The sequence below is a fragment of the Paroedura picta genome, chromosome 5 (genome assembly GCF_049243985.1).
Source record: "Paroedura picta isolate Pp20150507F chromosome 5, Ppicta_v3.0, whole genome shotgun sequence".
Classification (NCBI taxonomy): domain Eukaryota; kingdom Metazoa; phylum Chordata; class Lepidosauria; order Squamata; family Gekkonidae; genus Paroedura; species Paroedura picta.
In genome coordinates this window covers 105,082,781-105,109,752 of record NC_135373.1, presented here as the reverse complement: position 1 = coordinate 105,109,752, position 26,972 = coordinate 105,082,781, and the positions used below count along the sequence as shown (strand labels likewise).

The following is a 26,972-nucleotide window of genomic DNA, read 5'->3' as shown; positions in this document are numbered from 1 at the left end:
CCCCTAACCATCTGCCTGGATGGAACCCTGGATGCTGTAAAGGATTATGGGACATGTTCTAGGCTACTTGCTGATTTCAAGTTGCACTTCACAATCACTCCACATCAAGAGTGCACCCTAGAACATTACCCAACACTCTCCTGTTACTCTAGATTGCTGGGGAGGAAATTAAAACTCTGGGCAAGCTATCTTTCAGACAAGCTTCCCTTGCCATTCCTGTTCTTCTCACTGAAGAACCCCTGGTAATTTTGCAACGAGCTCTAGAAAAATGACTACTCTGAAAGATGCGAGAAACTGAGTAGACCATATCAGTCAAGAAGATCCTATATGGCATGGCAGCCTCTTGCTTCAAATATCGAAGGACTATGGATCAGAATTAATATAGGCTTTGGAGATGTCCCTGATCTGTCCACACTCCCAGTCAATTGTTAAGTGCCTCCTTTACAGTGATTTACAGCTCAGATTGAAGTTTGTGTTGGTGGTTTGTACTGGTAGTAAATCCTATTTTTGGGACTTGTCTTTAATAAGAAACCTGTAGGGTGGGGAGGGGTGTGAGCAATGCTTCAATGCAACTTGGAAGGGACCACAAAAACAACAGAAAACAGTGTATGTACATATTTATAAGCCTAATGTTTCTGTATTTGAATGGTTTGGGTAACTTGTTAACAAGTGATTGTTCTTATTGTGTTTACTGCTCTGAAATTCTTTGCATGACTTCTGGCATCATAAATTCTTTAAGGAAGATACCTATATACATATATCTATAATATACATATATATATATATATTGTTAGCCTGCAAAACATTTGTCAGACAGCCATGTTTTGTGCAAATTGTATATTACTGTTGTGAGCAACATTGGAATATGACCTTTAATTAGTTGTTGGCATTAAAATATGTTTTTATGGATAACAAACTTGTGACAGTCTGTTGGGGGGCATAGAATTCCATATTCACAAACATATTTTCAATTTCACAAGGCAAATCCCCCTTTATTATCCTTGGGGGACCAACAGTAACTCCTTTTGTTTTTAGACTTGTACCTCTTCCTAGTCCAGTTACCTGAGATAACAGGTTGTGAATGCCTGCATTGTGCAGGCAGTTGGACTAGATGACCCTGGAGGTCCCTTCCAACTCTGTGATTCTATGAACTCCAGCAAAGTATGTACTTAGCATCTACCAGTAGATTAAGGTGACCAGATTTCAACATTGGTAAAACCATTGACCGGAGGGTTTCTTGATTAAAAATTTGGTCTATATGGAGCAACAAAAAGTTTCATAGAACACATAGAATGCAAAAATAGTATTGTAATATATATATATATATATATATATATATATATATATATATATATATATATATATATATATATATATATTTAATTTCAACATAAGTACAATTTGTCAGGTACCCCCAGGTGTCCCTCCAAACGTGGGACAATCTGGTCACCTTACAGTAGATCAGTCACTCACTGCTGCCTCTTGGTTTACTCCATGTCTTTTGGCTGATCTCCCTTGTTGTCCAGGTCACAGGTTACCCTAACACAAATGATAAAATGCAATCAGGTACACACACATGTAATTAACAACCATCACAATATAAGCAAATAATGACAACTGTAACAATTCTCAGGGTCAACTGGCAGAGGTAGTCATTTATCTTTTAGAGACTTCCCAAAGTTGGACAAGCACGCGCGGCAGCCCCGGCGCAAACGCACATGGGGGCCACTGCTTTAGAGGATAGACTGTATAGCATTATACTCTGGGGAGGTCTCTTCCCAAACTCCACTCTAAAATCTCCAAGAACTTCCCAACCCAAAGTTGGCAGCCCTACTTCTACCCTGCCTCTCCCACTAAACTTATTGGTTCATGGTTTCCTAAATGGCATTGAGAAACAAAAGTCTCTCATTATACTGCCCTGAACTGCAAGGGAGGGATCACAGGGCATGTTCTGGAACAGTGGTCCCCAACCTTTTTATCACTGGGGACCACTCAACAGCTTTTACTGAGGCCCGTTGAGTGGGGGGGGGGTAGGTAGTTTACTCCTCTACTCTCAACCACTGCCCTAGCGCTCTCAGATCGTTATGGTAATGTTTAACCATCCCTTCAAAATAAGATACAGACACACCACAACAATGAAGTGTGTTGTAAAGGGCTGGGGGGAGGGATGAAGTAAAGGGGGGGAAGAAGGCATCCTTCGGGGCCCACCTCCAATTAGTCGAAGGACCACATGTGGTCCGCAGCCCACAGGTTGGGGATCACTATTCTAGAACACTCACTGATTTCAAGTTGCACTTCAGAATCACTCCACACTGAAGGTGCATCGTAGAACATTACCCAACACTGTCCTACTGCTCTAGATTGCTGGGGCTGGGGGAGTTGAAACTGTGGACAGGCTATTTTTCAGACAATCTTGCCTTGCCATTGCAAGGGAAATAAATAAGAAATAAAATAAATTAAACTCACTGCTGCAGCTATTCCTGCTCTTCCATTGTGAGCTTCAGAAAATGCTAATTAGTCAAACCAATCTGCTGCCTGGTAGTTCTGGCTCTTTTCACTTTCCATGCAGCAGCAAAAAGGCTTTGAGGAGACAATGGTTACTGAAATCCTCAAGCCACCCGCTTGTGCAGCTTCCATGACTGTTCCTTCCTGGCTGTGCTAGAACCTCAAGGGAAACATACCCCCTCCCTTCACATGTAGTTTTGTTTGTCCTAATTTTATAGCAAAGTTAACCAGCATGCATTTCTGTCATTTACCTTTGCAATGAGTTTACAAATTTATACATTGTTGTTTTATAGGAAGGCACTCTTGCCTGTGTGTGCTATCAAGTCACTTCTGACTCATGGTGATCTTGTTCAGGTCTTGCAAACGGAGGGCCTGGCTTCCTCAGCTGAGTCAATCCATCTCATGTTGGGCTGGAGCTTTCTTTTTTCTTGTATCGTTGTCCATTGAGGCTTGCCATCTCCTGCTGTGACCAAAGCACAATACCGGCAGGTTCGTCATCTTAGCTTCTATGGAAAGTTCAGGCTTTGATTTGATCTAGAACCACTTGTAGTTAGAGCAAAACTATAGTGTAACAGGGTCAAGATACGACATTTAGTAGAGCATAACAGTCTGCTTACATTCACTCTCTTGTTGCCTTAAACCGGTGTTTGTTGGGGTTTTTTCCTCCTGTTTTGCAATCCTATTCCAACTGCATGATTTTGTCTAAGAATCTTCTAGAAAGTGATAATTTTACACTTCCATAGAAACCCCTCAACTCTCCTTATGCAGTTTGTGTCAGAATTTCATGGTTGTTTCAGGTTGCTGGGGGAAGAGATTCAGGTGGGTCTTCCTGTTGGGTCTGAAGCAACAGAACAATACAGATTTAAATCCAGTGGCACCTTTGAGACTTATTCTGCGTATAAATGGGGGAGGGGGGGTGTCGTTTCTGTTTTATGGGGTTACATTGTTTTATTATTTTATTGTAAACCGCCAAGAGCCGGGCTGCTTTCAGGAGTGGCGATGGAAAAATCCAAATAAATAAATAATAAACAGCAGATCTCACGCTGGCATTAAACTCCTCCCTGAAGCAGGCCACGTCTCTACAGCCCCTCAAATAGAATTCGATACAAGACGTCTCAACTAAAATACGCAAGCGCAGCTCTCGCCCAATCAACGGCCGGCCTTCCTCTTCGCCCCTCACCAACGTCGTTCCAGGAGCAGCAGCTGCCCGGAAGCGAATGCGCTCGTTGCGGCCCTTCTCTTCGCTCGTGCGGCACCCGTTGATGACCTCACTCGCCCATGGTCTTCCAACCGGATAGGCTAGCTGGAATGACGTCATCGGGTAGACGCGCGCTGAGGGCGGAGTGGAAGGAAGGACTTTGGGTTTCCGGAAGAGACTTGCACGTGAACCAGCGGCGGTGGTCGGAGGAGCTTCTTTTCACGTGCCGGAGCCATGAGCTGTCCCGTCACCTGCGTGGCTTGGGTGCCCAAGGGTGTTGCCAAGGAAACGCCTGACAAGGTGAGGCTGACCCTCCGTCCGGGGGGGGGGGTCAGGAGCCGCTTTCTCCGAGGGTGACCCCTCCCGATCTCCACTTGCTCCATAATATCTGGATGGCTCCTTGATGGCTCCTGATCTCGCAGCAAGCGGACACTATCCGTTAAGGCAGGTGCATTATAACTGTGTGTGTCTGCTTTGCAGGTCCAGCTTGACAGAGAGGAATTGAAGCGTTTGATCTCTGAGGCCAAGGAAAGATTGGAGTAAGTCTTGGCTGCCGTGCAGCATGCATGTGTGAGAAGCTAATGTCCTGTGTGCCGTACATAATTGGGGGTAAAACTGATGTTTTTCTTAAAAGTGAGTCAAGGGTATACTGTGTTTTGTAATAAGTGGCGTAAATACATACATTGGATTGAGTTAATTATAATCAGTGTTGTAATGAGTGTTGTAAAATGAAATATGCAGCTAGCTGATGGTTACCTGTTTATGGGTTCCTTGATTATATGGACCAGAAACATTGTTCAACATTAAAAAAAAAGGTCCCACCCATTCTGGAAATCCTTTCTGGGCTGTCCCTATGGCATCCTTTCTCAACTTTTTTCTGTTGAGAAACCCCTGAAACATTATTCAGGCTTTGAAAACCCCCAGAATTGGTGTGATAGTGCAGAATGTGGTTGAGTAGCATACCTGTGTACAAGCTCATCTGGGGCCCCTCCTCTTCCTAACCCACCCCACAGGCCAATCATGGGCCATTTGGGGAGGGTAGGTGGGTCAACAGGACCGTGTGTGGTCATATACTGTTGAAATCTGGTCACCTTATCATATACCAAATTAATTCCCACACATTCGGCAAACTTCTAGACCTGTCAAGAAACCCCATTTGAGAAAGCATGAGCTATACAAGACCAACATTTAGTAATAATTTTCTTAGAAAGCTGTTTTATATAAGATGGTCTTGTTTGTCAATTCCACAGAGCAAAAATAGGAGCACTAATTTGGGTGAACTAGTTAATGCAGCTAAGGAGACCATTGATAACTGATTGAAGTTTGGCTCATATGAAGGATTTCCCCATGCTGGGTACATAGAGATTACTGCCTTACTTGTGTGATTTTGGGTGGTGATAATCTGTTCAGTGGGATTCTGTTGTTTCTTAGTGCCATTTACTCTGGGAAACCATGAGCTTACAGCAGAATTTCATGCAAGCTTGGGACTATATTCCACTGATTTGCTTCCCCATTAGAATGTTGGGACAGCAGGAATCTAAAATTATTGAAATTGTTCTGGTTTTGCTTGACTTTTACCCTGCCTTTCTTGTAAGGAGCTCAGATTCATGATCTCCCCCCTTCAGTGAGTGACTGCTCCACAGTCACCAATTAAGTTTTTGTGTAAGGATTTTCATCTAGGTTGTCTGGGCTCCCTACACCACACAGGCTCTTATAAACTTTGACTTCTTCCATAGAGAAGCAACAGATGCTAGTGATGAGGATCATCATGAAGAGGCTGCAGATGATGCCATGGATGTTGTGGAGGCATCTGCTCCTGAAGATGGGGATCCTGAAGAAGCTGAAAAGCTGGATGATGATGAACTTGCAGAATATAATCTGGATAAATATGATGAAGAAGACACAGGTAACACCAGATTTTTGTTTCTGGCGGTCTGCTACCAGATGCCCTACAAATTGTCATGTGGGTGTCTGCCCTTTTTTTCTCCTCCCCTTTTGGATTTTAGGATGGATGACTTAATTAATTATTTATTTATTGCGCTACTCTCCAAGGAATTCAGGGTAATTTATGGCTCTCTTCTTCTTTTAAATGTTGTGATTGGTGAGGCCATAAGAGCAGCCCATAACTCCATCCTCCCTCAAAGCTATCTCTGTTGTATCCTTGAACTTCAGAGGAAGAAAAAAAAAATTACAGGTGGTAGGAACTTTCTTTACTGAAGCATCAAAGTAAAAATAAATAATTCAGCATTGACAGCATGTGCATGTGATTTTGTCTCAAACCTCATGAGTTTCTTTGGTCCGACAACTTTTACACAGAGAGATTTCCTTCTAAAAGTTGGGCTTTCCTTTATCTCCTGAGCCTAAACTGGCATATATATAGCAATTAGTTCTTGCTGTGCTCTACCCTGTAAAACCGCCTTCTTGTGGGTTTGAAATTTTGCTTTTTGCTGCTGGTGATTTTAAAGAACTAAAACACTGTTCTCTGCCAACTATGACTGAATCAGCACTTCTTCTGTTTCTGAAGTTCTTTCATGGCTCAGATGTAACTGTTGACGGTCTATTAACTGGTGTGTTTTGACTAAGAATAAATTTGCTTTACTAAGAAAATAGAGGTCTCTAATATTTTAGTCACTCAGTTTTGGCTGATCAGTCTTGTGAAATGATAAACATTCTTCTGCAGGTACTGAGAGTCTTGGAGAGGCTTTAGCTGGTCTTGCAGTATATGGCAGCAATGAAAATGATCCTTACATTACTCTAAAAGATACGGTGAGTAGGAAAGCATTGTTTTGTTATTTAAGGCAATCATGTTCAAATGAACATCAGCAGACTAGCACAGCTATCCCTGTAGGATTGTGCTGGTTTGGGAAAGTGGAAAACTGGAAACTTGGAGGCAGCTTTATTTTTTTAAAAATGACCGACATGCTCTTAAATACAAGGTTTTACTAATTTGGAATGTATATTAAGATTTTTTTATATAAAATCTACACTATTCAGTTATTATTACTCTGGATACTGCAGACATGCTGATTGTTTACATGCAATTAATCCAGTGAAACTGATGGGCAGTAGGTTCAGGATGGATAAAACGAAATATTGCTTTACACAACTTGTTATTAAAATGTGGAATTTGCTGCCAGAGGATGTAGTGATTGTCCCAGGAATGAACAGCTTTAAAAGAAGTTTAAATAGATTCATGCTAATTTGTCAACAGAGGGCCCACGTCATACATCTGACAACATGAATTCACAGAACATAGAATCATAGAGTTGGAAGGGACCTCCTGGGTCATCTAGTCCAGGGGTAGTCAAACTGCGGCCCTCCAGATGTCCATGGACTACAATTCCCATGACCCCCTGCCAGCATTCGCTCATGGGAATTGTAGTCCATGGACATCTGGAGGGCCGCAGTTTGACTACCCCTCATAACCCTATCGCTCATCCACTGTAACCTGCAATTCTAGACTACAAATACACTTTTATATATTTCTTCTGGTTTTTTCCTACCTCAAATGGCAAACACTAATATACATCTGCTAAGGTAGCTTTGGGTATAGATTTAAACTCATACTCACTTGCAATTTTGCTTTCAGAAAATGAAGGCCTTGATAGTTGTAAATTTCCTTAAAATCCCAAATACGGCAGCAATGAAAATGGGGCTGGTGTTATTAAGTTTAGATTGAATATGTCGGTTTTGCGTGTATTTGAATTTTCCGCACAGTTTCAAAATTTCTGGAAATCTTTCATCTCTCAGCTGATTTTGTTTTCCTTATTAGGAGCAATATGAGCATGAAGACTTTGCGATTAAGCCCAGTGACAATTTTATAGTTTGTGGCAGAGTTGATAAGGACCATTGTAGCCTGGAAGTTCATGGTGAGTAAACCCTTCTTGCTTTAAGGAAATTATCAGAATATCCAGCAAGGGACCATGTAGTTTTATAAACTGAGTATCTTTGTTAGTTTCACTTTGAATTGAGATTCCATCCTCCTTCATGTTTGAACATTTTGGCTTTAAAGAAAGCCATGCTATATAGTGTAGCCATGCTATAGAAACAGCTTTGCTCCTTCCCTTGTATTCTAATCTACCTCCGATGCATTTTAATGCTTGGGAAGCGGTTTTTCTACACACTGTAAGTTTAAGTTGTGTTCTGAACTTCCTATATAATTTTATTTCTCAAGGCTATATTGAACTTTCCAAGTTACACACGTATGTGGTTGTTGATGACAAAGTTTGTTTCAGGCAAACTGGACTTTGGTGCACATATTCTGATATCCAGAATAATATCAAAGCTCTGTAGCAGGGGTAGTCAACCTGCAGTCCTCCAGATGTCCATGGACTACAATTCCCATGAGCAAATGCTGGCAGGGGCTCATGGGAATTGTAGTCCATGGACATCTGGAGGACCGCAGGTTGACTACCCCTGCTCTGTAGGGTACTGTCTCTATTCTACTCTTTTGTATTATGCTTTTTTCTCATCATAGAGACAGTCGTGGCCATAGATTTTGCCCAGGTCAACCTAGGACGTGACAGCATTAACGATGAAGGAATGCAGCTCCATTGAGAGAAGAATAGAAATTGCATACTTCACATTTTTAAATGGAGGAATGGATTAGAATTAGAATATTGGGGAATGGGAGGGTATGGAATTTAAAAGATTGCTATTTTCAATAATCAAGGCCTTCACCAACAAAATTCTGATGTATCCCATCCCCAAATGGGAGTGTTCCTGTCCAGGACTTCAGCCAGCCTGGAAGAGGAACATTGTAGCACTGGCAAAGGATCGTGAGTAGAGCTGACAGTGGAGAAATAGTGGGGGTTTCAAGTCTTGGCAATGGGAAAGTCAATAGGACACTATTCTGGTCCTTTTCCCAAGTGTCCTATGCAATGCAAAGGAGCACAGATTTCAGATTCACAACCCTGAAGCCTGCTTTGGTGAAGTGAGAGCTTTGAAGTACTTCACCCCCATCCTGCTGCAGGACTGCTCTGAGCCAGAGTACTTCCTGGTATATATAAATATAATAAACAAATATTTTCTAGAGTCATAGTAGCAGGAAAAAAGTTGTCTGCCCCCCCCCCCCTTCAGAAACCTCTTGTAGAACACGTGTGTTTTGCTTTTGCTTTTTACTCCCCTTTTTCTGGTATCCATGTGATGTGTGGTGCATTTTTCAAGTGTATTCCTTGGCCTTAATTTTTGTCTTCCGGGATTCCGAAAAGTGTTCAGTGGCCTTTGTAGCATAAAGCATTGTAGCATAAAGCAGTATCCTTTGTAGCATAAAGAGTCCTGAGGAAAGAGAAATTAATGTAGGGAGAAGCTATTCCTGGGATGCTTAAAGGGTTGACTCCTGAACTGTATTCTGATTTCAGAGTCAGCTTCCTCCTTTGCTCACTTCCTCAAATATCTTCATGTGAGAGACGATGCCTCCACTCCTTTTCTGGGCCTGAAGAAGTAGCCTGCAAACTGCCTGATTCTGTTCAGTTTAATGACCACTAGGTAGATTTGTCTCCTGTGCTTCCTGAGTCCCTTCTTTATTATCTGAATTTTGGGATGCTTGCTTCCCTTTAGTGAACGTTAGTGAAAAAACTATGTTCTTCTGCATACTTGTTTTCCCCCTTCCCCATGCATGCAGATGATCCCTTTTTGTTTGTTCAATGCTTGGCAGAGATAAGAATTTTCAATGGTTTGTGGGATTATTAAAGAAGAAGAAGGTAACTTTTTTCCTCAAGCAATTTTAGCACAGCCCTTCAGCCACATATTGAGGCCTGAGGAAACTCTTCATTTTTTCTCTTCCTATCTAAAACTGGACTGAAAAAATGGGGCTGGTGTTATTAAACCTTTCCTCTGTGCAATACTTGGCTGCCAGGTTTCAATTCCCTTGGTAAATCACAAGTTGTGCTGACCTGCATGAGATGTTCTGAGTTGCTAAACCTGGACCTCCAAGCGCCTTTAGGCTCTTCACGTTTTGTGTCCTGCAGTCCTGACAATACTGTTAGCATTAGGGCAACTGTAACATCTATTTGCCGAAAGGATTTGCTTTGTTGACTGATTGACGTTACTTATTTGAGGAATGTCTTTCTTCATTCTTTCAGTTTATAATCATGATGAAGACTCCTTTTATGTTCACCATGATCTGATCTTATCAGCATATCCTTTAAGTACAGAGTGGCTGAATTTTGATCCTAACCCCGATGATTCTACAGGTGACTTAATCTCTGATTGTTATTCAGTAAATCTCATACTGGCATTTTGGGAATAACTAGTTCGTTGACTGGTTTGTCAACTTGTTAAAAGAGATTTTGTTTTGAAGAAGGTTTATTTTCTTTCCTCACTAGTAGCTGGGAAGGAACAACGAAGGATTGTAGAGTTGTTTCAAATTAATACTGTTGTTAGACACTGAGAATGGTAAAAATTCAGAATTTTTATAGGACTTTAAATTTTTCTTGTAGGAAATTGGGGTGAGCACTCTTTTTCGAGTTAGTGAAATGCTTCTTAATGCATGGTTTTTTGCATCTAAAATGTGTAATGTGAAAACATTTGAAGGCTTTGTAAATTTTACACTGGGGGATTTCAGGTAGCACTGGAAACACACACACATCTTCCCCAGTTTTGGAATTAATGAAATAAGACAGTTTTATTCAAATTGTATGTATGAAAAATATTGTGTAAGATTTATTTCATTTTTACATTTACGCTTTTCTATAGAGGCTCAGTTAAGGAGGCTTTCAAAAATTCATATAACAATTGTTAAATAAGTTTAGATTACTGTAGCTCACTTTACTAGGGCCTACCTTTGTTCCTGACCCAAATTATATACCTTATATCATGATAATTCTGTTTATTGTAGTCAACATTTTCAAGAATATTTAAATTAGTAACAATATTCTAAGTGTTTAATTAAGTTCAGTGTTTTCAGTTGTATTCATTCCAGTCTGGTTACCAACCTGGCCATGGGGTGGAAACAGCTTTGATCACTCTGAATAGACAACTTCCAAAGACAGCTAGATTGAGGCAGATTGGTGCTGCTAATGCTCCTAGACCTCACAGCAGTATTCGATCTTGGAGATTATGAGCTTCTGGTTCACTGTCTTACCGATGCAGGGATATGGGGAGTCAGCCTTGCAGTGGAGGCTGGCATCCCTGACCTGGGCTTGTTCTGATAACACTCTCCCAGGTTGCAGAGAGAAAACACTGAAACTGCTGTTTCTTAAGGCAAGTCAGGATTTGGGTTTCACAGACTAAACGTAGTTAAATAATTGGGTTTGGGTATTATGTCTGAACCAAGCCAAAAGGCATTTTGTGCTCCCTGAGTTCAGCAGATGATTGCATGTGAATATATTATCTGCTCAGAGAAGTAAGGACAGAAGCCAGATCGTTAACAACTTGAACGCCCTTCTGAATCCAACACTTATTACTTTGGCACGTTCCTCTGCAGGAAATTATATAGCTGTGGGTACTATGAGCCCCGTTATTGAAGTCTGGGACCTTGACATTGTAGACTGTTTAGAGCCAGTCTTTTCCCTTGGAAGCAAGAAGGCGAAAAAGAAGAAAAAGAAAGGCAAGAAGGTAATGAATCATTTTATAATAATTGAAAGTGGTGATTACGTGGGTAAAGACTAAAGGGAGTTGCTCCTTTTTAGTTTCAAGTGGCAAATCACATGCAAGCCTCAGGATAACTGGGATTTCAGACCCTACCAGAGGTTCGTCTGTTTCTTGGTATTAATAGGGAAGATGGATTGGATAGTTTTAGAAGGCATCGTGGGGCGGGGGGTGGGGGCAGACAAAGTGTCTTGTCCATTGGGAACGTATGCATTGCAACCACCTCAATTTTATTTTATTTTTTGACAAAGAGACTGGAAGCACACTTGTTAGTGAAAGACTGGGCATGGGGTCATCAGCATACTAATTGGGTTCAAAGGGGAGAAAGCAGCAGCCCTTTTGAGGGGGCTGGCAGGGGCTCAAGGGAATTGTAGTCCATGGACATCTGGAGGACCACAGGTTGACTAACCCTGCTCTAGAGAGAACCTTCTGTAGCAGTCTCATCCAGTGACAGAATTCCTTGGAATAGGTATGGCTGCACTTCTGTCATAATCCCTGTTATACCCCATGGGCATATGTAAGCTTTTGAGCAAATTTTTAGGTCATGCTGTTAAGATGGCCTCATGCCCATGTATAGTGCATTTGCTTACAGGCGAAAGAGAATTAGATTACAGAATTAGGTTAAAAAGTGGGTCAAAAAGGTTGGTCCATCTTTGGGTTGGCCCTAATGAAGGCATTATATAGACAGTGTTCTTGGCTTTTTGGATTTTGGCGAACATCTAGTCTGTTTCTTAAAGGAACATCCAACTTAAGCAGCTAATCAAGCGTGTTTTTATAATACCCATGGAAGCTTTAAATAACTTTTAAATGTTCTTGTTTTCAGAGTTTATCTAAAGAAGATAATCATGTAGGGCATACTGATGCAGTTCTCGACCTTTCATGGAATAAACAACTCCGGTAAAAGAATTTTTGAATGGTAAATGGGGCAGTGATTTGCTTTCAGATAAAGTAGCATCACTACATAGAATAGTTATCCACTAAATTGACATTCTGCCTTTCACGGGGGTTCATGTCAGTTTACTGATCAATTTAAACTTCTTTATTTTAGAAAAACAGTTGAAGGGTACAGAAAAGGAGAAAATCAAGTTATTTATTTCATTTATTTCTTTATATAATATTAATTACATTTGGTGAAGACACAGACTAATTTCCCTTTCATCCCCTTCATTATAATTTTAAAGATATTATCTATAAAATACAATAATTCTTATTTGTGTTGGGTTACAACTGTATTCATCATTTTAAGTTTCAAACTTTACAGCTAATTTATATTTGGGATATTACATTCAGAGCAGATTTTAATTCTGTTTCATTACCATACATTTGTATAGGATATATTCTCACTTTAAGTTTCTCCTGCTAGCATAATATACACGTCAGCTTTCCTCACATTTTGTAATAGCTCTATTTAATAACCTATATAACCTGCATATTCAGCAACTTAATTTTCCCATTCTTCTAAATGTGGACAGATGTCTAGTTTCCAGTTTGCTGTGTAAATAGTTCTAGCCACTGTCGCTATGTATTTAAATAGCTCTTCTAAAAATTTTGGTAACTTGTTAGGCAGAACATCTACTAGCATGCTCCTGGCTTCCACTGGGAATTTAAACTTTAATATATTCTGTGGTTTTTGATGTATTACTTTCCATTATCTTTTTACTTTTTTACAAGTTTACCACATATGAAAGAAGGTTCTCTGTCTTGACTTTTCCAGCATTTTTCTATGTCGTTCTTATGTGTTTTATTAATGTCCTTTGAAGTTACATACCATCTGAAAAACATTTCACATCAATTTTCTCTTTGTATTTGGCTGACTGTAAATTTAATATTTTCCCATAGTAATTCCCATTGTTCCATTTCTAGCTGGAGTAGAATCTTATATAGCCATCATAGTTATAAATGTTCTTTTTATAATCAGCTGCTCAAATTCAGTTGCATCTCTTAGAATTCCACCCTCAATACACATTATCTCCTTTAGGCTTGAGAATAATTGATAAATAAATCAACCATTTAATGTCTTCGCATTTTCATTTTTAATATTTTGCCAAAACTTGATTTTCCCCTGCTTAAAGATGACTAGTGAGGGGCAGCTCACCACCTCTTTAGGTAGCTGACTCCACTACTGATCTCCTCTGTGAAAAAAGTTTTCCCTGCTTTTTAGCTAACACTGGTCTACATGTAGTTTAAACCCATTACTGCAGGTCCTGTCCTCTGCTGCCAACAGGAACCACTCCCTGTCCTCCTCAAAATGATAACCTTTCAAATACTTAAAGAGGGCTATCATGTCCCCTCTCAACCTCCACTTCTCCAGGCTGAACATTCCCAAGTCTCTCAGCCTTTCCTCACAGTGCTTGGTCCCCAGTCGCCCGATCATCTGCATTGCTCTCCCCTGTACCCTCTCCATTTTGTCCAAATCCCATGTTGGAGTGAGACCTCCAGTCTGACCATTGCAATATATATTGGGACTATGATGTGATTTTGATGTGAAGATTCTGTTGAGACAGCTCAAGTCTGCATTTGCCTTCTTTACCATTGCATCATACTGCCTGCTCATACAGTCCACAAGTACCCCAAGATCTTGTTCACACACACTGCTACCCAGAAGTGTGTCTCCCATCCAGTGCAGTATGCATGTTTCTTATTTTTGTGGCTCAGATGTAGAACTCTGCATTTATTCTTATTGAAGCTTCAGGAAGGAGGTGTGAGCTAGATCAGTTTCTTCCTGGCAGTTAAACAAGTCTGCAGCCAGAGCTACATTTGTGGCCTATTGCATAAAATTCACAAATGTGATAAATTCGAATTGGTGTCTCATGGGTAGTTCATTTTTCCCCCTTTGCTGTTTATCTGGGTAGCGATTGCCTTTTGAAAGGTGCTACCCCTTGTACAGGTTAATTGAAACGCTAAAGAGGAGTATGTGGTCGTAATTACAAAGCTTCTGGCTTACAAGAAGCATCGGCAACCCTGGCTGATCATTTTACACTGTGCATAACAGTTACACATATTTCACAAAGCGGCTTTCTGCTAAGAAACTCGCTGTTCTTCTTTTAAGGCCTCATTCATTTGTGTCATCTAAACTCCATGCCAGCCCCCAAGGCCTCAGGCAGAATTTATTTGTAACAAGTGAATCAGTTGGGTTAACCTGAAGACCTCTTATTTTCATCAGATGAACCAATGCATTTGTTTCTTTCAGATCTGTGCTAGCGAGTGCTTCAGCGGATCATTCTGTAATTATTTGGGACATGTCTACAGGCACTCCAGCAGCCGAACTCTCTTTTCACACAGACAAGGTATCCTGATGGACTGGAGGGTTGTAGCAAAAACAATCAAAACTCTTGTGGTATCTTAAGGTTCGTCCCATAGATTGTGGCAGCAGCCAGACAGCATACAGCCCCTTGCTGCTAGAACGTCTGCTATAAAACTGTAAAAAAAAAAAAAAACGCCACTCATAACTGAGAATTTGTATAGCAGCTTTACTCATTTCTAGGTTATCGTCATACCCCCAGCTGTCTGATTAGCAAAATTCAGGTGGTGACATTGACTTGCACTTAAACTTTAACTGCAGTATATATTCTAGTCTTGCAGCTGATGAATTCATCTTGCTGATGAATCCTTTTTTTAAAAAGCTGCAAGTTTGTGGCCTTAGGCATAATGGCCAGATGATTATAGAACAGCATCTGCTCCTGCAAGGTAGCCAGACAAAGAGAACTGAAGATTACAGTCCAGTGCAGCCTAATCGGCTGATTGCTTAGACTGCTATTTCTACCCCCCCAGAACCATTGTGATGCAGAGGTTAGTATTGGACTAGGATCTAGGAGACATAGGTTCAAATCCCCACTCTGCCATGGAAGTTTGCTAGTTGACCTTTGTCAGGGCTCTCAACAGCCCTGTGAGGTAGTTTAGGCTGAAAGGAGAACAATGTAAGCTGTTTTGAGTCCCTAAATACTCCAGCCAGGTGTTTGCATGGGTTCTCAAAAGGCAGTCGTCCCCCCCCCCCCAATTGCCAGAGTTTAACAAGGAAATATGAAACATTCTGTACTGAAGCAATTTGGGGACATGTTGAGCTTAATCTCTCTAAGCACTAAGCAGTCCATTTTAATTTTAATCAAATTAACAGGAAAGAGCCTTGCTGAGTTGGGTTTTATAAACTGAATGAGATGAGATTGCCTGTTGCAAGCAGGTCTCAGACAGATTGGAGAACGTAAAATCCATTGACTTTGAATTGCCATAAAGCAACTACTGGTGGGAATTGGTGAAAGCCAGTTTTGAGGATTTACAAATGCAAGTGCTGACCTGTTTTCCAGGCAGTTCAACAGGGAGACCCTATATTTATTTTTTTTGAACAATGCAAATAAATGCTGGGGCAAAGATCTAAATTCATGAGCATTTTTTTAGCTAAGCACAAGAATACCAATTTCTTTGTCCTACATCAGCAGCTTTTTAATCCAATATTTATTCTTCCGTGTTGACAGTTTTGCTGATTTTTGTTTGAGGCTAGTGAGTTTCCAGAAGGCTGTATTGGTGGAACTGCTCCACATATTGGGAATTGTAGTAACAAATCATAGTTACTGTGAAATTAATTTGAAACATATTTACACTCCAATTCAATTTTTTTTATAGGTCCAAACGCTGCAGTTTCACCCCTTTGAAACACAGACACTGGTTTCTGGTTCCTATGACAAGTGAGGAAGTTTTCTTTTCCCCATCACTTCACATGTAAACGAATTGCAGTGTGATTGTAAGAATACAGAAATCCTGTAACTGGTAGATAATTCCTTCCTGCTTTATTCTAGGTACTCTGTCACAAGGTTAACACTGTGGTGTCTAAACCTTGACTTAGTCCTCACTAGTAATAATGTAATTTCACGATCCATTCCTCAGTGTGCTGTTTCTGTGTCCTTTTGATTTCCTTGCCTTTGCATCTTCTGGGGCAGCTGTGAGCTGCTGCTAATTACTTGCTGGTACTTGCGGGCTCTTCTAGAAAGATGGAACTGTTTATAAATACCTAGATGTTCTGTACTTAATGACTAAATAAATTATAGTTAGCCATATTTATAGAAGCCTGTATTAACCTGGAGTAAAATGATTCTTTCAGATCAGCCATTTTATACGACTGCAGAAGTCCGCAGGACAGCCGTAGAATCTGGCGGTTTAGTGGAGAGGTTGCGAGAGTGACGTGGAATCATTTCTCACCTTATCACTTCCTAGTAAGTTCTTGGCTTTTGGTTCTCTTAATCTTGTGCCCTCCCGCCTGGGTTGTCTCTTCCATATATTGACTAATGAATCAGGAGTAATATTTCTAGTTTTTTAAAAAGATTAATGGGTGGTGTAAGCATTGGCTACCTTGCTCGTTAACCCTTGAAATGTTTCTTACAGGCCAGCACAGAAGATGGATTTGTGTACTCCATAGATGCCCGTTCAGATAAGCCAATCTTCACACTGAAGGCTCATGATGAGGAAGTATCTGGTAAGCTTCATGTCCTTTCATCCAAAAACTGGATCATCTTCTGTACAGTCTGTCACGAGACTAGGGGATGGCAGCCTTTTGTTTGTGGTCCCTCCGGTATGCAGACCCCCAAGGCAAATGTTGTTTTGCTCCTCTACATTGTGAAGAATTTGTCCTGTTCCTAATCAGTAGTGTAGTCATGTTAGCCTGTTGAGGCAAAATCGCTAAAGATCCTATTAGTAGGGATGTGACAAGTGGTGGTGAACATGTCTTGGAGACTCTAAAGCTGGCCTGTCTTTGCAGTACCGAAATCCCAGTGTAAGCCACTCAGGAAACCGCTCTAGTAGTCATGTTACTCACTAGGCCTCTGTTTATGTTTTGCAGGACTACAGTTGAGCAGCCAAATCAAAGGCTGTCTTGTGACGTCATCTTCTGACAAATACGTGAAAATATGGGACGTATTAGGAGACAAACCGAATTTAGTCCATTCCAGGGACATGAAAATGGTATTTTGTGACTCTTTAAAAACAAGCCTGGTCAACAGAACATAAAACACCCCAAAATTTAGTTTGTAATTTTGCTTTCTTGGGACTTTATAGAATGAAAAGTGGGTGCTGAGGTGAACCTTTGAGTCACTAGCAAAAACTGTGGACATTTAGACTGAAATTTTAAAGGTACATAGCCACACAAAAATCTCAGCACTCCAAAAGCTAATATTATGTGCAAAACTGACACCCATGTATTTTTGGATAGACTGTACTTTGCCATCAAAATAAGAGAATTCATACTTACCAATTTTAAGCAATATCAGCTGTTGGAGCTTTACAGCATTATGAGGGGAAAATGTGTAGAGGAAAATACATATACAGCCCATGCTTGTATTAAAGCATGAACTGTTTTTGCCATTGTTCATTCCTAATGTTTATAAGAGTCCTAGATATGACCTTACTACAAGAGGCCATCGCAAGCAGCCTGGCAGAAGGGATCTGATCTTTTTCTTTCTTTTCCTTAGGGTATCCTGTTTTGTGCAGCATGTTGTCCAGATTTACCATTTGTCTATGCCTTTGGAGGAGAGAGACAAGGGCTACGTGTTTGGGACATAAGCACCATTTCTGCAGGTGACACATCCTCATTCATTTGTTTTCCTAATGTAGTTTTGGGTTGGATCTAGCCAACTTTTTCGCTTCCCTTCCTTCCTACACCCTCATTCTGCATGGATTTTATCCATGTAGGTTCTATGATCCCCAGCACAGCCTTTGGAGGCGGGGTAAAATGGAGCTTCTCTTTAAAAAGCAGAAAAGATTCTATGTGGAGTTTTGTCATCTACTGAAGGATAAGATTGTTGCATGTTGCTTAGAACCAGGAGTATTTAAACAATCTTGTGAGCTTTTGGACACCGAGAAAGATTTTCCCATTCTTTTCCCAGCTTCAGCTCTTCCTTTGAAAATTAACATAAGTTAAGGTGATAGTACACAGTCTGGGTTGGAGACGTGTGTTAAGTGCTCATAACAATAACTCTTTGGGCCCCAGAATAATTATGCTCCTGCTCAGTTCTTTAAAAAAAAAAAGAATCAGTCTGAAGAATGGCTTGTTAAGGGTCATCTCTGCAATTTAGTGTTAAGATTTCTCTACTGTTCTGACTATGAACATTTATTTGGATTACAGTGAATGATGTTTTTGGAAGCAGACAGAGGCTCGTGGTTGCCCAGCCAAGCACAGAAGCAAAGAATTCTGCACAGCAGCAATAACCCAGAAACTAAAACGGAACCATGAGGCAATTTAAATTTTTATGTGTACAATCCAAGTGTAATGTATGCAGAGCCATAAAAGACTGTACATACACTGACACATGTCTTGATACAAGTTGCTGTACATTTTAGCTGATGAGCAGCAGGAAAACTACAAGGGCAGTTTGACCTCCTTAAACATATATACTGGAAGCCATGTTTAAGGATTTTTAGCATTTTCCCACAGTTCTGGTAACTTTCAGCAATTGCCTTTTAGAATTTCAAAAGAGGTTGTGAAAAGCTAAGGCGTTGTAATTTCCAGAGGGACTTCAGTATTCATCAGGATGTGATCTCTTATAGTGAGACAGTCCTAGGGGAATAACAGCTGCTGATATACCAATCGTATAATGCTCCATTGTTTTGTCAAACTTCAGCCTATTACAGAAAGGACGCTGATGGATTCGATGCAGGCCCCATAATCATCAGGGTAAACATAGCTGAATACAGAAGCATTACAGCTATCTACTATGACAGTATTTCACCAGCATTCAGAGCCAGAAGTATCAGCTTGTTTAACTCTTTCAACAGTAGGCACTTTTAAATGCAAGTCGCTAAGGACTCACACTAGAGTTAGGGAGGCTGTAACTAGCTTTCTGATCAGCCTGGACAATCTTAAGGAGGTGATCTGTACTTGATATATAACAAAGAACAGTGTTTAATTTTCCCCTAAGGAGCTACTCAAATGAGATCTTTGCTCTATAAATATATTAGCAGCATATTGCCTCCTCTTCACTGATCAGTTACTGAACAAGGTATAGACACCATATATCACTTTTAAGGGCAAGTCTTCGATACAATATGTTTTCTGAGAATACTCCATCCTAAACCAGCCCATTCTAGTACTCTGGAAATAAGTAGGAATACAACTAACTTATGGAGCATGAACATTGATTTTAGCAGAGTTCCACAGACCTCAAAACAGTTGGTACAACAGGACCATTGGGCTGTTTTGATTATAGGACTTTAGAAAACACAAACTGACAAATTCATTATTCCAATCAGTTGTCTGATTAGGGCAGACTGGTACCTGCCCATTTCATTTTAAAAGTCATGCATTACACATCGCCCAAGTTTAAAAGATAATGGTAGGCAGAATTACTCTGAGCTCATTGGATGAAAAGTCCCCTTGAAAAGTGCATATTTCATTTCCGTTAAGAAGAAGGAGTGCTGTTCCGTCATCAAAATATTCATTACAGAAGTGTTCATTTAATATAAACATGATTTTAGGGTGAGGTAACAGTCCCCAGTTTAGTTTGAGATGGCCTCCATGTCTTACTTGTGGCAAGGGAGTGTATCATTTGTCACAAACACACCGCTGTTGAGCCTACAGCTCTCACTCCTCACAGAGTTTATCATCAATTCCTCCTCTTCCTCCGAATCTTCCTCCTCTTGGGCTGAGAGACTAGAGGTGGGTCCTTTGCAGATTTTTAGGTGTCTAGTTAGGTGATATTTTGTCAAATAAGCCTTGGAACATTTTTCACAGACATAGTCCCGCTTTCCTTCATGAGAGTTCAAGTGTTTTTTCAGGTGGTTTGTCCTCAAGAACAGCTTTTCACACTGGGGACACTTGATCTGACGTTCTCTACAGAAAAAGAAAAAGCAGCGTTTTAGAATATAAGAGACTAGACTGAACTACCTTGAAAGGCAGAATGAATGGTAAGCAAGCTTGTTAGATATTCTACCTCTAGCTTCAGATATCCATTTAGCATTGTGAAATTACCCCACTTGTATACTTCAAATTCAAGAGCCTCTTGTGGCGCAGAGTGGTAAGGCAGCAGACATGCAGTCTGAAAGCTCTGCCCATGAGGCTGGGAGTTTGATCCCAGCAGCCGGCTCAAGGTTGACTCAGCCTTCCATCCTTCCGAGGTCGGTAAAATGAGTACCCAGCTTGCTGGGGGGTAAATGGTAATGACTGGGGAAGGGAATGGCAAACCACCCCGTATTGAGTCTGTCATGAAAACGCTGGAGGGTGTCACCCCAAGGGTCAGACATGACTCGGTGCTTGCACAGGGGATACCTTTACCTATACTTCAAATTGGGTAGTATGGGCTGGTATTTAGGAACATGGCTAAGTTCCAGTGTAGGGGATTGATGTAAGAACAATTGTTTACATTTGCATCAACAAATTAAGCTAGACTTAATAAAAAGATGAACCTCTTGTAAATTGTGAGGATAGCTACCTGAAGATGAAGATGACAGTATTGTCAAAATTGTTGTTCCTTTTGGAAAATGTGTCTGGTTTAATATTGGAGGAGTTATATGCCACTGATATGTCAATATATATTTCTCAGCAGAGCCAAATCTGTGGATACTTAAATCCAGAGATCAGAGCCATCTTTTTGTAAACCTGAACATTTCCTTATGTTTTCAGAAAAAAATCTGAAGGCATAAAGAAAAAATAGAAGAGTCTGTATCTTTGAAAAATGGACGCTCTCAGTGGGCACTGCCAGGCAGCCACAGAGTACTGCCGACATTCAAGCCTTGATTTATGTCTGTAAAAGGTGGGAGGTGGCCATTAACAAGGGCTTATCAGGCCAGGCCCTAGCAGCAACCACTAGGCAACATCCATGACTGGTATGCTGCTTGCATCTCTTTAACAGCAGCCACCTCCCCCCCTCCCCCAAGCCAGTATGGTATAGCGTTTAGTTTCAAACTAGGATCTGGCAGGCCTAGTTTTGAATCTACTTTATGGAACTTACTGGGTGACCTGTGCCCAGTTACTCATTCTCGGCCTAGATTATGTCACAGGGTTAAGAATAAAATGCAGGTAAGGAACCTAATTAAGCTGCTTTGGGTCCCTAATGTGGAGAAAGGCAAACTAAGAACTACAGCTGAATGTCCCCGGGGGCAGATAAAAGATGGGTTGGCAGGTAAAAGGAGAGAAAGAAGTGGGAATGAGTGAAACGATGGGGGGGGGGGGCGGGGGCTGTCAGGTAAGAGGAGTTAGGACATAGTTTGGAAAAGGGGATACAAGGGTAAAAGAGGCACCCCTTGCAAGTCTTGCATATTCTCCACTGTGCAACTGGGTCTACTCCAGCAGCCATTGCTGTGCAAATGGAGCATTGTTTTTTCCAGGAAAAGCGATCAAATTGCATGGTGGCAAGGAGAGAAGTATGAAAAGGGGCTATGGGGAGCTTTCGGGGAAAGAGGAAACAGTAAGAAAGGGAAAATGAGATTCCCCCCCCCCCCCAGTCCTCTACTTGTTACTTTATAATTCTTTCCTATTAACAGCAGATGCTACTGTAACAAAAACATTTTGCCCATCTTGCTCTTCTAAAACTGCACATGTAATCCTTCTGTAGTTTTCAAAAAGAATTACATTGTCAGACAGATGGAATGCATTGCTGAATAACCCAAGTCGTCTATTATTAGGACTCTCGCCAGATGACAGAGAGTCAAACAGATGCATGATCTTTAGACTGCAGCAGAAATATTGTTTGCACCAAACTGGAAAAGGGCAGACAGCCTAAATATCAAGTCCTGGATAAGCAAGATTTGGGAACATGTCCCATCATCCATGAATGGAATTGGTTAGGAGAAGCTGGGCTCTTTGAGCTTCTTGGTCAGAAAGACATTACTCTTTATTCCAGAAGTTTAAAAGGGCTTCCATCTTAACTAATCTGCTACTATTACATGATAAATATAAAACCATCCTGAATCCCTGATAATAACTAGCCCACAAGGAAACATGAACAAAAGAGGGTTTACATTCACATCCTATGTACTGTTTCTGGTATTCTCGGCATTCGTATGTAATGTTTGGTTTCCGTTTAAGACCATCGTGCCCTTTGGAATAAGCACTTCCCTATAGCTTGCAAAATGTCGATAGCATTCCATCTGGAATGTCTAGTAAATTACCCACTTACTGTGTATGGGTGAGCACATGCTGCTTCAGATCCTGCCGTCGCATGAACAGTTTATCACAGTAATCACACTTCAGATTTTTCTCCCCAGTGTGAATAACCATGTGTGACTCCAAGTGGGCTTTTTGAGTAAATGACTTTTCACAAAGAGCACAGCGATAGTTTTTCTGACCTAGAATTGAACACACAAGTTATTTTAAGACATGTTTTTACTTTAGGTCACCTTCTTGTAAATGTGTACCATGATGCCTTTTGTAGCCTGCTATCTCTAGAACGGTCCTGTGCCACTTCATGCCTAAGAAGAACCTCAGCCTTTATGAAAACAGCTAGAAAGATCTGTGGGAAAGGGAGTGAACTTCACTACAGCTGGGAAGAATGTTGTGGCACTATGCTATGCAGGATCTTCAAGTAATAGTAACAGTAATGAATGCACAGCTCTTCCCTATTGTTTTCTTTCTGTTCTGCATGAATGATATGGCTCTGGAGCATTTCATTTAGAAATCAGCATTCGCTTCCCTAGTACAGAGGACTGGGTACATTCATGTCCATGGGCTGAATAGATCTCAGCTACTCTGTTGAGAAGCTTTGTGGGAGCCGCTCGAAAGATAAAATATAAAGCACCTGGGAACAAAGGGAAGGTGGGCTGCTTAAAAAAATGCTAATTGATCATAAGGCTCAATCATGTAGCTGGATCATGCAACTGTAGTACATAATAATCCAAAGAACAGTCACTGTTTGGTCTCCCTGTTTAGGAATCAACAAATTCACTAGCCCCTATCAGATTTGCCCTCTAGCTCACATGACCCTTTGGTAACTTCAAGGTCACTTACCTGTATGTATTTTAAGGTGAGTTCGTAGATTACTGGGGTCGCTAAATGCCTTGCTGCAGAAATCACACTTGTGCGGCTTCATGCCCATGTGCCCCATGAAGTGTACATGGAGCTTAGAAGGAGAGATGAAAGCTTGAGGACACATGGAACATTTCCACTTCCTTTCCTTGCTGTGGCCTGGTCCCTGGCTGCTGGCAGGTCCCTGACTGGCCAGGTGGCTGTGGATATGACTGGTCAGGTGGGCCTTGAACTCTGTGTAGGAAGTGCATTCTTTTCCACAGTGGCAAGTGTGTACATCAGGGTGCTCGGGGACACCTTTCAAGACAAAAGCAAACTACCATATTAGAATCATTATTTTAATTTTTTAAATTTATTTCTTGTTTTATTCCCTGCCACTCCCGACAAGCAGCTCGTACAATAAAACCCCAATAAAAGTCCCATTACAGCATTCAAGCAGTGACAGTCTTATAACCTAATTGTTCCACTTGCTAAGGAGTACCTTTCCATCATTCAATTTATATGTATATATACAGACAAGCAAAGAACACAGCCTTATGAGTGTAAGAATATATTAGGTCACTTTTCATGCCATCTAAGTCACAGGATTCACAGACCATGAGGTGTTTTGGTCTTTAGTTCTTAAGACTATTGTTCAGTAACAGGTCAAAACCCAAGAGGTATCAAAACAATATTAAACCTCACCTGTTCCTTTAACAAGCCACATATTGATGTCCCTGAAAGGGGTAATTATTGAGTATGAAACTTTATATGCAACAATGGTGCAGGCCAGGAATTATCTGTTTCCTTCTGTTGACTAGGCTCAGATTTGGTCTTGAGATCACAGCTGAATTTCCCAGGATGCAGTACAGTGCTTAGCAATTTTAAAAAAGCAATATGTGGCATGTGCTCACTTCACCAGCACATATACAATGTGGAAACACTGAATAAGAATATCTCCAAGGACAACAAACTGGTACTGAATAAACCTAGAGGATAAGATTCAAGTTCTGGCCAACTGCTTACCGATCTGTTGGGCATAATCTCGACTGTAGTAAAAAAGGAGCTCATGGTCTGGAGGGATATCACGTGAGGTGCAGAAGTAAATTTTTCCATCATGAGGGTAAGCCACCAGATTCTGTTCTTCCCGGTTCCTATTCCATGCAGAAAATCAGTTCTATTAAGATTTTATATAATCTTTTAAATTATTATATCTGCATCAATCTAAGGATACAGTAGTCCCACTGCAAATGAACTGAAACATCAAGAGACACAGGTGTTGCTTTTCTAGTGAAAAGTACATCCTGCCTCCTTTGGATGCAACAAGGAGGGAACTGCTGACAAAAGGAAAATCTCAAATAAGCCACTACTTGCTTGGTCCAGAAACTGGTAATTTCATCTCCACCCACTAGGAGGCAACAAGTTTCTTAGAACAGTGGTCCCCAACCTTTTTTAGGCTGGGGACCGGCAGGGCATTGGGCCGCGCCCGCAGGGACCGCGCCCGCGCGGGCCACGCCCACGCTTCGGGCCGCGCCCGCGGATCGGGCCGCGCCCGGCCGCACCCGCAAGCCGCGCCCGGCCGCGCCCGCCGGCCGCACCCGCAAGCCGCGCCCGGCCGCGCCCGCGGATCGGGCCACACCCGCGGGCCGCGCCCGTGGATCGGGCCGCGCCGGCGCGGCCCGGCCCTGATTCCTTCTTCCCGCCCTCCCGCAGTAAGTAGCTTCCCGGGCCGCAAGCTTGCGGCCTGGGAAGTTTTTTACTGCGGGGGTGGGGGGGGCGGGGAGAGGGAGCCGCGGCCCGGCGCCATGGCCTTTGCGGCCCGGCGCCGGGCCACGGCCCGCAGGTTGGGGACCACTGTCTTAGAAGAAAGATCTGGATGAAAACAGGACCAGGCCTCTGCAGTTCCCTTCCTTGAGCCTGACTTTCTGAGAGCCAAGGATTGCTGGAGTGAGTTTTGCACTCAGATTCCTTTTGTAACCTAAATCCAATTTCAAGAAGAGTCCATCCAGGCCCTGTTCCTGTATCCCCTTCCTCTCCACACTGTTTCCCCGTGAATTGGAGTTCTCTGTTCCATCTCCAATGCTCAGGATCCTTAAGTCCAACAGGGGGTCTTTGGGTGTCAGTGTGGCCATAGTTGCTCTCTTGAATCATGCTGTTGCTACAGCTCAATTTCTGGCCACCCAGCTTCTTTGCTCATGTCTGAATTTGCAAGTTGTTGGCACTTCCTTGGTTACAGAAGAGCTGGTAGTTGGGTGACTTTGCTTTAGTCAGGGAGACTAATTGGTAGCCACCAGAGGCCTATTAGCAAACAGCAACAATTTCACAACCAGGCCATGAAATTTACTATGAGTGTGCCTAAGAGCCACTCGGATCAGACAGCAAGCTGCAGTTTGGTCACAACCCAACCCCTCTCTCAATGGGGAAGGGAGTAATTGGGCAGAGGTCTAGAACTGGACTCCCAAGAGACCCCTGAAAATGGCTACAGAAGTCCAGTCTGTCCCCCTCAGAAGATTATAACAGATTAATGCAAGACACAATGGCCTGTCTAAACAACATAATGTACAAGACACAGTGTTTCTTGCACATTACAAAGACCTTGCGGTACCTAAAATTGATATATAAGACAGCCACCACTTTAGGCAGAGACTTCTTTGTTGCCTGAATATTATTTTAATGTGTTTGCTCTCTAGGCAATAAAATCCATCTTGAATGTCACAGGATCTTGGAGGATTCTGTAACGTTCAAGATGGATTGTCTTGCCTAGAAAGTGAACAAATTAAAATTAAACAGTGCCTTGCTGGTATCCAAGGCCTCCTTTGCCCGGCAGAACAGCTGCATTGGGAGTCACTGTAAGCAACTGTCCATCAGTAGCTGTCTATTAAGGAAGCAGCAATGATTAATGATCTATTTAATGTAGTGTCTTCTACTACCCTGGCAAGATTTGAGGAGAGCTATAAAAAGTGTTGTTTCCAAGTCTGAAAGGGGCTGCCTATTTAGAAATGGATGGATGAGGTAGGAGTGGAGGCAAATCCTATGCAAAAGCAAGCAGCTGCCTTCTTTCTGTCTTGGCCTTTCAGGAATGGATGAGTGTAGTTATTATTGATTTATTTCCCTTATTAAAACATTTTTACTCCCACCTTGGTATCATCAGGTACCTGTGGGGCAGCTTATAAGTGCTATGAACTGAAGCTCAATCTCAGCAAGACAGAGGTGCCACTGCTGCCCGAAGGAACTGGACTTGGATTGTCGGATTAAAAGCAGCCTGTGGCAGTCTGGGGGTGCTGCTGGGGGAACAGGTCCTCCTGCTGGATATACAGGGGACAACAGTGCCTGGCAGTAACTTCCAACAGCTTCAGCACTTGTGGAAAGAATAGCACTCCCCCCCCCCCCACACACACTATTTCCTCTAGCCTTTCCATGAAAACCCCCACAGCTTAAAAAAAATTGATTTTGTTAGCCCCTCAAAAAGCTTTTGCTGAGAGATAGGACAGCCAAACCCAACTTCTTGCTTGACAAAATATGTGCAGCAGAGGCAACTTACGTATATATTTTTAAATGAACACATCATTCTCTAATTTACAAGGGTTGTCGTGGCATAGTACAAGGTACAAAAACTGTTTTTTTCTTTAAAATTACACTCATAAAATAACCAAGCAGAGGCTCATAAATAAAGCCTATCTTTAAACACAAGATACCTTCAATCAGGGGGAGTCAACCTGTGGTCCTCCAGATGTTCATGGACTACAATTCCCATGGGCC

General features: G+C 41.7%; 2 protein-coding genes and 1 long non-coding RNA gene across 6 annotated transcripts in view; 1 reads left to right on the top strand and 2 right to left on the bottom strand.

The window, feature by feature from the left end:
* Positions 1-281: 281 nt before the first annotated feature.
* Positions 282-3,747, bottom strand: LOC143838420 (uncharacterized). The gene is made up of 3 exons (XR_013231386.1): positions 3,123-3,747; positions 2,757-2,968; positions 282-1,539 (listed from the first exon to the last, which is right to left on the bottom strand). It is a non-coding gene; the product is annotated as an uncharacterized LOC143838420 (long non-coding RNA).
* A 20-nt stretch (positions 3,748-3,767) lies between these two features.
* On the top strand, positions 3,768-18,582 carry PWP1 (PWP1 homolog, endonuclein). Its single transcript, XM_077339682.1, has 15 exons — positions 3,768-4,003; positions 4,184-4,242; positions 5,440-5,609; positions 6,384-6,469; positions 7,476-7,572; positions 9,787-9,897; positions 11,130-11,260; positions 12,117-12,190; positions 14,484-14,580; positions 15,911-15,972; positions 16,386-16,497; positions 16,667-16,757; positions 17,121-17,242; positions 17,749-17,854; positions 18,402-18,582. Exons 1-15 carry the CDS (start codon positions 3,938-3,940, stop codon positions 18,482-18,484), a joined length of 1,467 nt encoding a protein of 488 aa, XP_077195797.1. The 5' UTR covers positions 3,768-3,937; the 3' UTR covers positions 18,485-18,582.
* PRDM4 (PR/SET domain 4) overlaps positions 18,505-26,972 on the bottom strand; it is a 22,509-nt gene continuing 14,041 nt past the window's right edge. For all 4 annotated transcript variants that reach the window (XM_077339681.1, XM_077339679.1, XM_077339678.1 and 1 more), the window contains exons 8-11: positions 24,240-24,367; positions 23,217-23,531; positions 22,390-22,558; positions 18,505-20,105 (exon numbers count right to left, since the gene is read on the bottom strand). In XM_077339681.1, coding sequence (XP_077195796.1) covers positions 19,796-20,105; positions 22,390-22,558; positions 23,217-23,531; positions 24,240-24,367 — 922 coding nt within the window. In that variant the 3' untranslated portion in view covers positions 18,505-19,795. The remainder of the gene's footprint in view (positions 20,106-22,389; positions 22,559-23,216; positions 23,532-24,239; positions 24,368-26,972) is intronic.